Source organism: Apium graveolens, chromosome 8 (assembly GCF_009905375.1).
Source record: "Apium graveolens cultivar Ventura chromosome 8, ASM990537v1, whole genome shotgun sequence".
Lineage (NCBI taxonomy): Eukaryota > Viridiplantae > Streptophyta > Magnoliopsida > Apiales > Apiaceae > Apium > Apium graveolens.
In genome coordinates this window covers 2,578,360-2,594,082 of record NC_133654.1, presented here as the reverse complement: position 1 = coordinate 2,594,082, position 15,723 = coordinate 2,578,360, and the positions used below count along the sequence as shown (strand labels likewise).

General features: G+C 34.1%; 3 protein-coding genes and 1 non-coding gene across 4 annotated transcripts; 3 read left to right on the top strand and 1 right to left on the bottom strand.

Annotated features, from left to right (window-relative positions):
- Positions 1-15: 15 nt before the first annotated feature.
- On the top strand, positions 16-1,227 carry LOC141677442 (putative pyridoxal 5'-phosphate synthase subunit PDX1). Its single transcript, XM_074483377.1, has one exon. It carries the CDS (start codon positions 99-101, stop codon positions 1,023-1,025), a length of 927 nt encoding a protein of 308 aa, XP_074339478.1. The 5' UTR covers positions 16-98; the 3' UTR covers positions 1,026-1,227.
- A 3,536-nt stretch (positions 1,228-4,763) lies between these two features.
- LOC141679033 (phosphoinositide phospholipase C 2-like) lies at positions 4,764-10,127 on the top strand. The gene is made up of 9 exons (XM_074485517.1): positions 4,764-5,210; positions 7,415-7,611; positions 7,849-7,984; positions 8,129-8,371; positions 8,458-8,693; positions 8,802-8,919; positions 9,101-9,253; positions 9,357-9,443; positions 9,729-10,127. Exons 1-9 carry the CDS (start codon positions 4,890-4,892, stop codon positions 10,020-10,022), a joined length of 1,785 nt encoding a protein of 594 aa, XP_074341618.1. The 5' UTR covers positions 4,764-4,889; the 3' UTR covers positions 10,023-10,127.
- Positions 10,128-10,377: 250 nt separating this feature from the next.
- TRNAS-AGA (transfer RNA serine (anticodon AGA)) lies at positions 10,378-10,458 on the bottom strand. The gene has a single exon. It is a non-coding gene; the product is annotated as a tRNA-Ser (tRNA).
- Positions 10,459-11,465: 1,007 nt separating this feature from the next.
- Positions 11,466-15,063, top strand: LOC141676753 (uncharacterized). The gene is made up of 3 exons (XM_074482465.1): positions 11,466-11,712; positions 12,386-12,780; positions 14,458-15,063. Exons 1-3 carry the CDS (start codon positions 11,548-11,550, stop codon positions 14,894-14,896), a joined length of 999 nt encoding a protein of 332 aa, XP_074338566.1. The 5' UTR covers positions 11,466-11,547; the 3' UTR covers positions 14,897-15,063.
- The last annotated feature ends 660 nt before the right edge of the window (positions 15,064-15,723 follow it).

Below are 15,723 nucleotides of genomic sequence, written 5' to 3'. Positions count from 1 at the left end.
ATCCTCCTCGTCTCTCTACTTATTACCTTCGTCGCCACCACTCTCTCTCCCAATCTCTCTCTCTCTCTCTCTCTCTCAATCTCTCTCTCATTTCACAAATGGCGGGAACAGGAGTAGTAGCAGTGTACGGAAACGGCGCACTAACAGAAACAAAACAATCTCCCTTCTCCGTCAAAGTCGGTCTCGCCCAGATGCTCCGCGGCGGCGTCATCATGGACGTCGTCAACGCGGAGCAAGCGCGTATAGCTGAAGAAGCAGGCGCGTGCGCCGTCATGGCACTCGAACGCGTCCCAGCCGACATTAGGGCACAAGGTGGCGTTGCACGAATGTCTGATCCTCAACTCATCAAAGACATCAAAAACGCAGTCACGATCCCCGTCATGGCCAAAGCTCGTATAGGCCATTTCGTGGAAGCTCAGATTCTCGAAGCAATTGGTATTGATTATGTGGATGAGAGTGAAGTGCTAACCCTAGCTGATGACGAGCATCATATCAACAAGCATAATTTTCAGATACCGTTTGTTTGCGGGTGTCGTAATCTTGGTGAAGCGCTTAGAAGAATTCGAGAAGGGGCTGCAATGATACGTACCAAGGGAGAAGCTGGGACAGGCAATATCATTGAAGCTGTACGTCATGTTAGGTCTGTTATGGGAGATATTAGGGTTTTGAGGAACATGGATGATGACGAAGTGTTTACGTTCGCGAAAAAGATTGCGGCGCCGTACGATTTGGTCATGCAGACAAAACAACTTGGGAGGTTGCCTGTAGTGCAGTTTGCTGCGGGTGGGGTGGCAACGCCGGCTGATGCTGCGTTAATGATGCAAATGGGGTGTGACGGGGTTTTTGTGGGGTCCGGGGTTTTTAAGAGCGGTGATCCCGTAAAGAGAGGGAGGGCGATTGTGCAGGCGGTAACGCATTATAGCGATCCGCAATTGCTTGCGGAGATTAGTTGTGGGTTGGGTGAGGCTATGGTTGGGTTGAATTTGGATAAAAATGTTGAGAGGTACGCGAATCGATCGGAATAAAAAAGGGGTCGTTTGGATCAGAAGATTACGAGCAGATGTATGGTTGTTATGTGTTCGATGAAATGTTTGGTCTTGTTATGTTTGTTGGTGGTGTAAAAGTGATGGTGTATAATCCATCCAATTCTAGTTTCTATGCTCTGTTCTATCAATTAAGTACTTTGTTTGCCTTGTTATTTCGAATGAAATGAAAACATTGGTATTATCAATTGTTCTAGAAAATAAGACTTATGAAACTTGATTTTTGTTTTCATTAGCAATACTTGTGGTTTAATTTTATTTTAATTTGAAATTCGGAAATCGATCCAATTTGGTTGCATCTTCTAAATTTAATAGTATTGTTACTTGTGGTTTAATTGCAGCTTCAAAATTTGAGTATGGATAAAAATTTTGTGAGTAATGAAAATTTGCTTCGATTGACTCCGATTTTCGAGTACTTTTCTGAAATTTTACGAGTCGAGTAAATATTTTGCTGCGCGGTTAAAAATATATATTTACGATAAAGATTGTGCAATTGAGTGTTGAGTTTGAGGACATGAAAACATATTATTTGTGGCGGCTAATGTGCGGTGTGACCGTAGAACAACTATCCTTCGCATAGAGAACGAGTCCAACGATAAAGGCAGCAAATGGCTTTCGTCCTAGTGGATACATAAATTTGACCCGTATTTTTTTTAACTAGCAGACGCTACCTTCGGGTGAGCACCGGGTAAATTCTACGAGCTCACGTAATAGCCTGCAAATCCCGTCTATTAAGGTAAATCACACTTAAGCGACATAATCATAAATTCTCCTACCGTGATATTTGAAAATGTGAAAAAAGAGGATAGTTATCCTATATTTAACCAACTGAGTCAACCTTTGCTGGCCAGTTGAACCGTATTTAGTGTTAATCAAGTGGAAAATATGCTGAACTTCCACCCTCCGTTCCAATTTATTTGTCTAGTTTGACTTTATGCGTAATTTAAAGTGCATTGACCGCATAGTTTCATTGATTACTTTTTAAATTTTCTTTTTATGAATAGAAATTTAAGATTTGAATATTTATTCACCAAAAAAAGATTTAAAAAATAATCAAAAATTTATGTGTTCATTGTACCTTAAACTACGTGCAAAAATCAAACTGAACAGATAAATTGTGACGAAGAGTAAACAGTATTTTAAAAAACGGTTATTTGGAGAATAACTTTGCACTACTAATCGGATAATCGAAAATTTATAGAAAATACTAATCGGAGCATTAACGAGATATTTAAAATATGCAGTAATAATATTAAATTTATTTAGATTGTTATGTCAGTTTAAGAAAAATATTTAACGATTAAAAAAACGAATTGGGTCGAGTATTTATTACAACTTAGCTATTAAGCAGGCCCAACTATTAAAGCACATAGACTTTATGTTGTGTCACAAGCTCTCATCTATTTACTATTGAAGCCCACGGGCTTCGAACTTGCATGGTCCATATATTCATCAAAAAGTATAAGCCCAATAGCTCATTACCATATTTGAAAATATAAAATTGTACTCCCTCTATCCAATTCATTCGATCTATATATTTCAAAATTTATTAAAAATATTTAAAATTTTATAATATAAAATTAACTACACTCGCTTATATTTACTATTTTTTCTACTACATTAATTTTATATATTAAATATTGATCGATCTCATCACTTTACTCATTTTTCGTAATTTTTCTTAATATTATTCTTTTTTTAACCTGCATGTCGAAACCAAATATACGACGGAGGGAGTATCTTTTTTAGAAATGATATGCAATTTTTCCAGGTACGATGTTGGTAATACATATGTTCGACAATTTTTGTCATTTTTAATTTTTGTACAAAGAATAATAATCTCTGTCCTGTGGGTCAAGATTTCTTATATGTGGACAATTGTTGAGCATTTTATTCCTCTTACACTTCACCAAAACAAAAATGGCGGGCTACCCATTTTTGCATTAAGACAAACTAAAATAATTTATTGCACACTTTATTGTGGGAAGCTCGAAAACATCCGAAAATATTAAAAAGAGTGAAATTTTATGAGTCACAAGAAGATTTTTCTTATATTATATTCAATGGCGGGATCATAATTTCAAAATAAGCGGATATAAAATAAAATATTTGTCAATATTTTGATGATTACCTAAAATTTTCTACCATTTTTTTACCTAAAATTTTCGAAATTAAGCTTGGTAGTTAATATGATGAACACAAGAACACAACTAAACTTTGGGCCACTGAATTGAAAGAGATACCCCTCCGAATAAGTCAAATCGTTCGTGAGTTACTCAATATCGGCTCGTAAAATATTTAAATTTAATTTGGTAATAATCAAACCGAACTCGAGTTTTTTGAATTATTTTCGAGCCAAACTCGAGTTTCAACTTACTCGGCTCTTAAGTTTCGTAAGTCTTATTTAGTTTCTATTATTTTAAATTTTTTATTATAAATATATTTTTATATAGATATTTAACATTTTATTTATATTAATTATATATTTAATCGAATCCATCTATTCATATTTTGAGCTTTTATTAATATTTGATAAAATTTATTCAAATTTTCGATCCGAACTCGAGTCAATCAAATTTTTTACGAGCCGAGTTTCTAATAAAACTTGAGCCGAGTGTAACAGTACACGACTCAGTTTGGCTCGATTACACCCGTTCCTACGCCCACATTCATGAATTGATTTTTGATATTTTCTGAGCGTAGTTAATGACGGTGTGGAGCTCACCATGTGTACCTTATTACGAAGGGGAGAAAGAAGATATCACGTGACATGTAGTCGACAATATCAGTCTCTCTTGCTATATCAACTGCTACAAAAGTTTATGTGTGCGTATGCTCAAATCTGAAGCTTAAAAGATCGAATGAATATATAATAGGGTGAATAATAAATTTAGCCTATTTTTACACAAAATTGACAAAAATAACGAGTTTCTGAAAAGTTGGTCAACTTTAACCGATGGGATACCCAACTGTCAGTGGAATATCCATTTTATACAAGATACCCAACTGGCAGTGTAGTATCTCATATATGAAATACCCAACTACCAGTGGAGTATCCTATACAAATTGGGATACCCAACTGACAGTGGAGTATTCAATCGGCCAAAATTGACCACTTTTTTCAGAAGGGCTATTTTTATTAAATTTTTTCAAAAATCGACTATTTTTGTCATTTTTTCTATATAATATTATCATGCAAGGTCGATCATGTCACAGAAGTAGTTGGACTAATAGAAGAAAGTTTGTAAAATAACTTTTCTATGTGAAAACAGAAGTATAATATCCTCTTTTTTCTTTAATGCTAATTATAATATCTTTCTTGGTAAATTACATCAACTTCTTGCATGTCAAAGCTGCAATATGATACTACTCTCTTCGTCTCTCTCAATTGTTATTGTTTTTAACACATATTTTAAGATAAATAAAAAATATAGTTCTATAATTTTTGAACTTTTTTTCTGGATAACAGTTTAAATATTCTATTTTTATTTAGAAAAAGAAATATTTTTAAAAAAATTATAGAATTATACTTTTTATACGTCTTAAAATATGTGCCGAATCATGTGTCAGAAACGATAACAATTGATTAGGACCGAGGGAGTAATATTGAATTAAATTACATACTCAATTATTCAACTTTCCGCTATATATATGATTATATTCTTTTTTCAGTTACCCTACATAATCATCCAACTGCACCTATATTTCCACCTTCTACTTGTACACACAGTCACACACCCACTTTCGCTATTTATATACACGTAACATAATACTATAAACTACTAAAACACTGCACATTCATCTCTCTCTCTCGATCTCGATCTCTCTGGGCATATAACTAGAAAGATGTCGAAGGAAAGCTACGGAATATGCTGTTGTTTCCTGAGAAGTTACAAGTTTGGTGCAGCTAAGGCACCGCAAGAAATCAAAGAGTTGTTCAAGCTTTACTCTGAGAATGGAGTGATGAGTGTGGATCATTTACAAAGGTTCATGAAGGAGGTTCAGGGAGAAGGTGAAGTCACCATTGATGATGTTGAAGCTGTAATAATGGAGGAAATTGGCAAACACCGTCACCTTCATCCTCTTCGTCGAAAGAATCTTAATATTGAAGCTTTCTTTCAGTATCTTATCAGTGACATCAACTCTCCTCTCCCTTCACCTTCACAGGCATGTTCTCTAATCTTTACAATTCTTGTACCTATCTTTCTTAACTATATTTTGCATTTTGTATTTAGAAAAAAAATCATTTTCATATGAATAGAATTGAATAGAAAGATCTTCGGGTTCGGGATGAAACTGGTAACTTAACGTGGTATCGAAAATAAATCTAACAGGAGAGGTGAACAGTTAGAAATAACACTTCAGAGTTGTGATGAAGTACAGAAACAGAGATATTTAGGTGTTTAGTGAGAATATAACAACAGTAGTCAATTTTAAAAGGTTAATAGGGATCAAAAGATAGACAATAGGCCACGTGATTTGAAGTACTTTGGTCAACAAACTTACAAACTTGAGACACTTTCTGAATTTCTGATAAACTGGAGTTCGGGTCTACCGCAAAATGTATGTTCCAGCATATTATATCGCGATTGTTTTCGAGGATACATATAAAGTAAAAGTAGGGTGTCTGGTTGTCAATGCACGAGGAAGTAGAGCCGCAAATGAATACAGTCGTTCGTGAACAAAATTTGGGATCGGCTCTTTTAAGTGAATTTGGCTCGGTCCGTTTAAATCGAGAACATAAAAACAAGCTTGGATAATTAAACGAGTCGAGCCGAGTTTTTTGTATGTTCCATTCGGACTCGGCTCGGTTCGGCTCGGATAAAATTTTTATATTTAACAAATAATAAATATTTAAATATTTAACAAATAATAAATAATTTGTATAAAAATTTAAATTTTAAATTTTTTTATTTAATACTAATTTAAAGTAAAATGATTAATATTTTTAAAATTTAACAAATAAATTGAAATAGTGAGTTGTTAAAATAAATTATATCATTATAATATTTTTAAGAAAAAAATAAAGTAATTTTTAATAATCATATTTCTCAACCACTTAAAGGGGTTTGCTTCCTTTATTTTGTTTTATAAGTATTTTCTAATCTAAACCAATTTAACTAAAATATCAAAAATTAGTAAATCTTTGACAATCGACATCAACAATTTAAAAGTAATGCACGATTTTTAAAGTTATGAATGTCTCGATAATTTAAAATAAAAATGATTTTGTTCTTAAAACTTGACTTGTGAAATAAATTGATAAAATTATAAGAATTAAGAAACAAGTGGAGAGTGTGGTGTGCGTATATAATTGAAGATGAAATTAATATTTGATATCTATATAACTTATAAAATTATAAATTATACCTTAAGTTTTGTCGATTAGAGAATATATGCGCACTATTAGTGGAAAACTCGACTCGGTTGTTCGTGAGTAAACTCGTGTTCGGCTTGGCTCGGCTCGTTTATAAACAAACCGATCGTGAACATTTTTTTTCGGCTCGGTTTTTAAACTCTGCTCGACTCGGCTCATTTTAAAAAAAATTATGCTCGGCTCTGCTCGGACAAAACTCGACTCGATTCTATTCGTTTGCAGCTCTACGAGGAACCCATATTTTACACATATAACAGTGTGTACTCACATACAATTGCATGTTACAGAAATCGTCGATCCTGAACCATTTATGTTTTATCTTTTTATTTTACTAGAGAGTAGAAAAGATACTTTTTATTTTAAGTTGGAAGAGTTAAAAGTGTGGGATTCATACTGGGATTGTGCGTGTCAGAGTGTCAGTATTGACTATTGAGTAGCAGACTCAGACATCAACTCACCTTCAAGAACCGACTCCAGTAATTAACAACACATTAATTAACAACACATTGAAGTAGGACAAATTATATATTCCTCCTCCCGACCTCTGCAACTTCGTCTCATTTTACTTGTCCCTTTTAATTTTACGTATGTTATGAAATTTAAGAGATCGTAATATTTGTCTAAACCAACATGTAATGAAAAAGAAGAGACTAGAGATAAGAAAGGAGAAAATGTTAAATTCAGAGCTACTTTTTAAGTTTTAGAGCAAATATGTTGTGAAAAGAGGGTATTATCCTCATTAAATTTTTCAAGAGTTATTGATGTACATTCAGGGAGGGCAGTTTAATCTTTTCGTAGCTTATTTGCTCTGGATGTTAAAAACGAGCATTGGATTTAACATTTTTCAAGGGAAATTTTAGAAAATTGTTCATAAAAGTATTGAATATGCAGAGATATATAAATAAGGTACAAAAAAGACGGATAATTAATAATTCAGAAATGAAATTATGTGTAATAATTGTTTTTATCAAAGTATTTTGCTCTAATCCCACAGGTACATCAAGATATGGCAGCTCCATTGTCACATTATTTCATATATACTGGGCATAATTCATATCTAACAGGGAATCAACTCAGTAGCAATTGCAGTGATGTCCCAATTAAAGATGCATTGCTCAGAGGCGTAAGAGTAATTGAACTCGATATGTGGCCTAATTCTACCAAAGACAATGTCCATGTTCTTCATGGAGGGTATGCACTCGTATCATGTTAACCGATGTCTATTGCCGTTTTTCTAGTAGTGGTTCTTGCTTTCGTTGTATACGTTCTGATGCTCATGAGTAACATGCATGCGCGTCACATACTCAAGGCAAATGTACTAATGATGGTCAATATGCGCGATTTTAAGTGTTGATAAGGATTTCATTGTATGCTTCTTTATACGAGTTTGCTATGGACTAATCGATGATTATTCGTTTATGAACATAGGACGCTGACAAAGCCAGTGGAACTCTTGACATGTTTAAAATCTATCAAGGAACATGCTTTTGTTACGTCTGAGTATCCTGTGATACTAACTCTAGAAGACCATCTTTCTCCTGATCTTCAAGCTGTAGTTGCCAAGGTACATTCATGCTTTACAGAAAGAATTTTAAAAAGAAATTAGAAATCGACGTACTCCAGGCAATTACTCAAGGAATTGCCACAGAATAGGGTATTCGATTGCTTAGTATGACACCAAAATCATGTACATTTGTTATCATTGTAGATGGTTACTGAAATATTTGGAGATTTACTTTTTACATCCAAGTCGGAAAGCTATCCAGAATTTCCATCTCCAGAACTATTGAAGAAACGGATTATTATTTCGACTAAACCACCAAAGGAGTATCTCGAGAGTAAAGGTGTTAAAGTTGTACCAAATCATAATCCGAAGGGAAGTAATCTTTTGGAGGAGAATGGGTGGGGAACTGAGGTCGATATCAAAGCTACATTTGAAGAACTATATAAGGTATACTATATTCTTAGCATAAATACTAGTTTGGTAACCAGTACATCTCTTCTTCGTGATGAAATGACTTCAATATGGCATAGCAGAAGTGTGATCCAGAGGATGCAGAAAGTCTCGATGAGGATATTTCAGAAGACGAGGATGACAACTTGAAGCAAAAAGTTGATCCTGAATATAAAAATTTGATTGCTATCCGGGCAAGAAAGCGAAAAGGAGGAGTCAAGGACTGGTTTCATGATGATCCAACAACAGCAACACGGATTAGCTTGAGAGAACAGAATTTGGAAAATGCTGTTATACGGCATGGAGCAGATGTTATCCGGTAAGTATACATATGCATTGATAAAGCATGTTGAAACTGTACATGCATCCTTTTTCAAACACAATCTTGTTTTATCCAATTAGTAACTCATACTTTGAGTTTTTTAAGGTTTACTAGAAGGAATCTGCTGAGAATATTTCCTAAAGGCTCGCGAGTTGATTCGTCCAATTATAATCCGCTAATCGGGTGGATGCACGGAGCACAACTTATAGCATTCAATATGCAGGTTTTCTTCTACTGTTACTACGTAAAGTGGCCTCTAGAGTCTAGAGATCACTTCTGATGAACGCAATAGAGACCCTAATACATTCCAAAACTATGTTGCTAATGTTTTAAATCTCTGTCAAACATATGAAGATTTGAATCTGTGAAAATTGAGTGGAAAAAAACTATGTAATCTGTAACAGGGGCATGGCAGACCACTTTGGCTGATGCAAGGGTTGTTTCGAGCCAATGGTGGGTGTGGTTATGTGAAAAAGCCAGATTTTTTGCTGCAGGATGGCCTAGACAATGAGGTTTTTGACCCTAAAAAAGAATTACCAGTAAAACAAACTTTAAAGGTGGGTAAAAGGATTTGAGAAATGGCATGTCCATCACCATTTCATTGTTTTTCTGTTCAAAATATTGCGAAAATATGTCCTTTAACTTGACATTTTTGTTCAGATTAAGATTTTCATGGGAGAAGGTTGGCATTTAGATTTCAAGCACACCCACTTTGACCAATACTCCCCACCAGATTTCTATGTGAAGGTATCACCACATGTGTTTTCTCTACTTACGCGATAGTCAAATGTCTACTTATCATCGGTTAGGTCTTTTGAAAGGAATGCAATCCTTATATGCAATGAAAACACATTAGAATGCAATCCCAAGGAAGAAAATTTTGAACAAGCATATGGAGTTTTTAGGGTCTTCTTTAGGTTGGTGTCAAGACGATCTTGTGCTTAGACAAATTTGACATGCCTGGGGAAATATATTGGATTACTGGTTGGTTCTTACAGGATAACATAATGAAATGTAGTTATATGCACGCAGGTGGGAATTGCTGGAGTGCCTGCTGATTCACTGATGAGGAAAACAAAGATAATTGAAGACGACTGGATACCAACATGGAACGAAGAATTTGAGTTTTCCTTGACAGTTCCAGAGCTGGCATTACTTCGGATTGAAGTACACGAGTATGACATGTCCGAAAAGGATGATTTTGGAGGTCAGACATGTCTACCTGTTTCAGAACTGAGATCAGGGATTCGAGCTGTGCCTCTTCATGACCGGAAGGGAGACAAATACAAATCCGTGAAGCTACTAGCCCGTTTTGAATTTGTTTGAAACTTTAAATTGTTTTTGTTGGATTGGTTTTGCTTATAATCTTTCTTAATACTGTTGGAGATCTTATGGTTCTTGCTTATAGATTTGCTGCATTCTTGTGTTTAATTTGTATCGTAGTACGGAGTACCTGTTGTAGAGTATAAGATCATGCTCGGTCCTTTCTCTACCACTTTAAAATTTTAGTGTGATTGGTTACTTAACATAGTATTAGAGCTCGGTTTAAGGAGAGACTTGAATTCGAATTCTCCCATATTGGTTATATTTGTTGTTATAAATCGTAGCAAAACGTATCCCTGCTCACTTTTCACGCAAATATTGGCTAGAATCTGCAGCTCAGAGCTGTGAAAGTAAAAAACGTGGTCGGCAGGATTCGAACCTGCGCGGGCGAACCCACATGATTTCTAGTCATGCCCGATAACCACTCCGGCACGACCACATTGATGTTAAACATTACTTTTAAAGATATTAGTATTAAAACAAAGAGGTGAGATATCATATGATGGTCAAATACATGTCTTGGACCTTAGTATCAAATCTAAAAGAAAACAATATACATAAACCTTCAAGGTGTTAATATAAGTGGTAAAATAGTAAGAAACATATTAACATAAGTAAAAAAAGGCTTGAATTGTTTAGAAAATCAAGAAACAAATACTTAAATTTGAATGTCGGTCAATATTCAATATAAACAACTCAAGCATATACTATCTTACTGCCTATCCTATGTACAATTTTTTATAATTCACAGTTTATAACTTTGATAATTTTTAATTTTTTAAAAGATTAATATACATATATTGTTGTAATATTGTCTTTGTATTTGATATTTTGTTATATTATTATTGCCACAAATATGTAAATATCATGAAATATACGTTTGTGAAATTGCATTACAACTATATATACAACTATATATAGTTGAATATCTAATAATATTTTATCTACAGTTATATTATTATATCATATTTTGTTATTTAAATAATAATAAAATAATATAACTCTTTTATATTTATAATTTGTTAAATTTCTAATCATATTATATCTAAAATTGTATTAGTGCACGTGGTTGAATAATAGTAGAAAAATGTAATTAATTTATGTATATGATTTATTAAAAATATATATATTTTTTATAAGTTATAATCTTAATCGTCTATTTTTAATTTTTATCAGATCAAGACAAAAGTTTTGGATTTTTTTTTTAAATTTTATTATATATAAAGGATATAATAAATTGAATTTAAACTCATCAAATTTTATTCAAATTCGATTTTACATTTAAAATTCATAAATCAAATTTATAAACAAAAAAAGAATCACTAAATCATAGTGAAATGGAATGGAATACAATTATGACTTTGAATGGGCCATGCAATATAAAAGCCCAATTGATACAAACAATTGTGAGATCATCAATTCAAGAACCAAACGAAACCTATATACATATATATACAACTTACACACAACTTTTAGTCTCTCTCTAGTCCTTGGAGCGAAAGAGAAGAGAGAGAGATTACAAAGAGCCATGGGAGTTGATTACTACAAGATTCTTCAAGTGGATCGAAACGCAACAGTAGATGATCTTCGAAAAGCTTATCGTAAGCTTGCTATGAAGTGGCATCCTGATAAGAACCCTAATAACAAAAAAGATGCTGAATCTAAATTCAAAACTATCTCTGAAGCTTATGATGTATGAAACTCTCTCTTTTTTAATCTTTTTAATACCCTTTATTTTGTTTTTTAGTTAATTTATTGATTTAATGTTGACCCTTTTATTTGTGTGTTTGTTTTTGTGTTTGTGAAGGTTGTTTAGTATGCAAGATTGAATCTTTTTGATGACCCAGTTTGATTTCTTGGTTAATTTGTTGATTTAGTGTTGACTGTTTTATTTGTGCGTGTTTGTGAAGCTTGTAAAGTATGCAAGTTTGAATCTTTTTACTGACCCATGTTAATTTGTGTAAAGTGTGCAAGTTTGAATCTTTTTAATACCCAGGTTGATTTTTGGTGTTTTGATTGGTTTGTTGTTGTGTTTGTGTGTGTTTTTGAAGCTCGTAAAGTTTGCAATTTTGTATCTTTTTAAATCCCAATTTTGATTGTTTACTTGATTGGTTGATTTTTTTTCTTGATCCTTATAGTTTGTGCGTGTGTCTGCGTGTGTGAAGCTTATAATGTATGCAAGTTCACATCTTTTCGAATTGATTTTGGTTGATGGTTTGATCTATTCTTGACCCTTTAATCCCTTAGTAGTGTGTATGCTTATGATGTATCCAAGTTCACATATTTTGTATACCCCATATGGTTTTTTAGTTTCTTTAGTGATTTAATATTGAACCTTGTGTATATCTGATATTATGTTTTTTCAGGTTTTGAGTGATCCTGAAAAGAAAGCTGTTTATGACCAGTATGGCGAGGAAGGGTTAAAAGGACAGGTGCCACCACCGGGTGCTGGTTTTGAAAGGCCTAATATGTATAAGTTTAATCCTCGTAGTGCTGATGATATCTTTTCTGAGCTTTTTGGATTTGGTGGAATGGGAGATATGGGAGGGGCTCGTGGTGGTGGTCCGTTTCAGAGGAATTCCCCGTTTGCAGCAGAGGATGTATTCGCTTCTTTGAGGAACAATGCCAATGAGGGTTCTGGAAGTACGCCATTGCGAAAAGGGGCCGCGATAGAGAGGACATTGCCTTGTAGTCTTGAGGATTTGTACAAGGGAGCTACTAAGAAGATGAAGATTTCAAGGGATGTCATCGATCCGACTGGGTAAGCTTCTTATTCCTTTAAACTTTTTACCTATGGTAAGGTTTAGATGTTTTTATGGGGTTTAATTTTGTGTGCACGAGCGTATTTTGTGGTATTGATCGACTTGCATTGTTTGTGGAGTTTGCTGATCTAACCATTAGTTAAGTTTATTATTAGGTCTAGTTATATATGGAAATTAACATCAAATTTATGAGTTGTTGATTCTTTTACATTATTTGTTTTAACTTTTTATCTTTCCAATTGGATATCTTTGCTGAGCTTTCCGTATGACAATGTTAACTGAGTTATCTGTATCAATTACCTGCCATTGATTGCCCCCATACTTGTCGGAATGATAGTATCTTTTGGAGTCTAGCTGTAATTATGTAGTCGCCTCTATATCTGATGCTTCTAGCATAACTTTTTCTCCCTACATGTTATGGATTTTTAGACAGTATTTATTTTGTTGTTAGTTTAGTTGACACTAATTTTGTTGTCACTTTTATTTTGTCGCTAGGGTACTCTTTTAATTTTAGTCTCACGAATCTGCGCTAATAGTATTCATATCAACTTCTAAATAGGTAATGTGCATTTACAAAAAAATAAAATAAAACAGTATCGCATCCTTGTAATAAAATACAGTATATTTTTTGATCGTTTCACTGTCTGTTGATCTCTTTAATTGGATACATTTGTTTAGTATTATATAATATTTTCCATGATCCTCAGACCATCCTCTATTTTAGGAACATTGATATATATATATATATATATATATTTGTGCGGGTGTGTGTTTGTGTTTGTGTTTACTGTAATTTTTAGAGGCTTTTGACCGAAACCGTGGCTGATGGTCACAAAAAATATTTCTATTTATACACCTCTGTATGCTTTCTTGCTTGTGTTGACTAGTTGAGTGTGTATCTTTTCACTTTACCCCTAAGATTAGTAAGAATTTTCTTTTCATCGTTGAAGCTAATAAAATACTTCTGTGTTTGGCACTGTGAATTCAAGTGTGTTCGTGTATGAATGTGGTAGCATTGTAAATGTTCCACATTAAAAAAAGTGGGCTTGTTCGACATTAGTTATCTATAATCCTAAATAAAACCAAGACTAATACGAGTACTTGTGCTAACACACTTTTCAACTGACTAGTCCATATTGGACTCGAGTAGGCTAGTATCACAACTTCATAAGTTTAACTGTAGGCTGAAGGGGACATTTAGTAATCACAGCACATAAAAATAGTAAAATCTCTATTTTAAATATTTGATCTCATCGAAAGTTTGTATTTGATTGCATGACTTATGACTATATATTGAGACAATACCGTAGCATTAGCTGGACACTTAAATATATTTATAAAGAAAGATAACTTAACGTTGTAACAGATACAGAAAGATGCCCTACCCCTTTTAATTAAAAGGTACTAAATTAATTTTAGATATTCTAGTTTAAGTTTGTCGGAGAAAAATGATTACATTACATTAAATCTTTCTTTATTGAACATAAATTTTTTTAAAACATATAGAGTCTCACTTTGTTTTTGTTTCCATCCCTGTTATATTCTGGCAACTGCCATTTGTTTTCTCTTCATGGGAAAATGAATGCTGTGGGTTGCCCCCTGTACCGGTGAATCTGCATATCGGTAGTCATGGATGTATTTAACTGTATTGTCTTTCTTTATTTTTATTTATGTAGGAGAACGGGCACAACGGAGGAAATCCTTACAATTGATATCAAGCCTGGTTGGAAGAAGGGAACCAAAATTACTTTTCCACAGAAAGGGAATGAACAACGAGGTGTTATACCCTCCGATCTTGTTTTCATAATTGACGAAAAGCCTCATAGCATCTTCAAGAGGGATGGAAATGATCTCATTGCCACCCAAAAGATCTCTTTGGCAGAAGCATTGACAGGTTACACTGCACAGCTTAGTACCCTTGACGCCCGTAGCTTAACGATCCCCATCAGTTCCATCATCAGTCCAACCTATGAAGAAGTTGTTAAAGGGGAAGGAATGCCCATCCCGAAGGAACCTACTAAAAAAGGGAACTTACGAATCAAGTTCAACATCAAGTTCCCTGCAAGGCTCACCGCGGAGCAGAAAACTGGAATTAAGCGCTTGCTGACTTCCTAATGACACCACCTGTACTCCTGTACAGCTCTCCAAAACTTTTGTATGCTAGAGTTTTTTCTTAATTTTTTTTGCATCTTATGAAGTGGAATCATTGTGCTGATTCAGTTCGGATTTCATCAAAGGAGCTGTTTAGATTTTTGAAATCAAATTATCAATGTTATAGATTATATTGCTTGCCTTGTTTTTTTAAGTTTAGGTCTATTCTGGAATCAAATGTGATTCCGTATTTACCAGTTCAAGTGGGTACTGGGTAGAGAAGTTAATGCTTGATTCGATGTAACACGTTATCCGTCTCCATCTCTATCTAGTTAGGGCATAGGGATTTAGTTTACTAAGTAGGCATTTCAATCTGGTTAACGGAAATGAGTTTCGTTTTTCTTTTCAGATGTCATAACTAGGGCTAACTAGGGCTGTACAGAATTCCGTTCTGGACCCGTAACCTGGACAGGGTCTACTGGTCCAAGACCCGGAGGGAACCGAACATACCTTTGGTCCGGTCCCCGGTCCTTATGACGTTCAAGTAAGGTGTTTACCTTGATAGGTTTCTTTTCATTTCTCATTCACCTCTACATTTAGATTTTTTCTCTATTTTTATTAGGAGTGTGATATTTGCGGGTATAAAGGATCTCACGACTCACGAGAGTCAAGTGGTCTCAGAAAGGCGCCTAGGCTCCCACTTCTGCTATTGCCACTCCAATGCTACATTAAACAACGATGATCAAAATTCATAACTTGTGGATGATGTTTTCATGAGTTTAGATATGATTTTCATTTTGTTTTAAAATCAGATTAGTAAGTTATACAAGCATATATTTGTACGTACAACG

What these genes read in the sequence shown, in the direction of transcription:
- LOC141677442 (XM_074483377.1), top strand. Translation starts at nt 99, where the DNA reads ATGGCGGGAACAGGAGTAGTAGCAGTGTACGGAAACGGCGCACTAACA.
- LOC141679033 (XM_074485517.1), top strand. Translation starts at nt 4,890, where the DNA reads ATGTCGAAGGAAAGCTACGGAATATGCTGTTGTTTCCTGAGAAGTTAC. An exon ending in TTCAAGCTGTAGTTGCCAAG is followed by an intron (nt 7,985 to 8,128) that starts GTACATTCATGC and finishes TTATCATTGTAG; the next exon opens with ATGGTTACTGAAATATTTGG. An exon ending in CAGTAAAACAAACTTTAAAG is followed by an intron (nt 9,254 to 9,356) that starts GTGGGTAAAAGG and finishes ATTTTTGTTCAG; the next exon opens with ATTAAGATTTTCATGGGAGA.
- LOC141676753 (XM_074482465.1), top strand. Translation starts at nt 11,548, where the DNA reads ATGGGAGTTGATTACTACAAGATTCTTCAAGTGGATCGAAACGCAACA. An exon ending in CTATCTCTGAAGCTTATGAT is followed by an intron (nt 11,713 to 12,385) that starts GTATGAAACTCT and finishes ATGTTTTTTCAG; the next exon opens with GTTTTGAGTGATCCTGAAAA. An exon ending in GATGTCATCGATCCGACTGG is followed by an intron (nt 12,781 to 14,457) that starts GTAAGCTTCTTA and finishes TTATTTATGTAG; the next exon opens with GAGAACGGGCACAACGGAGG.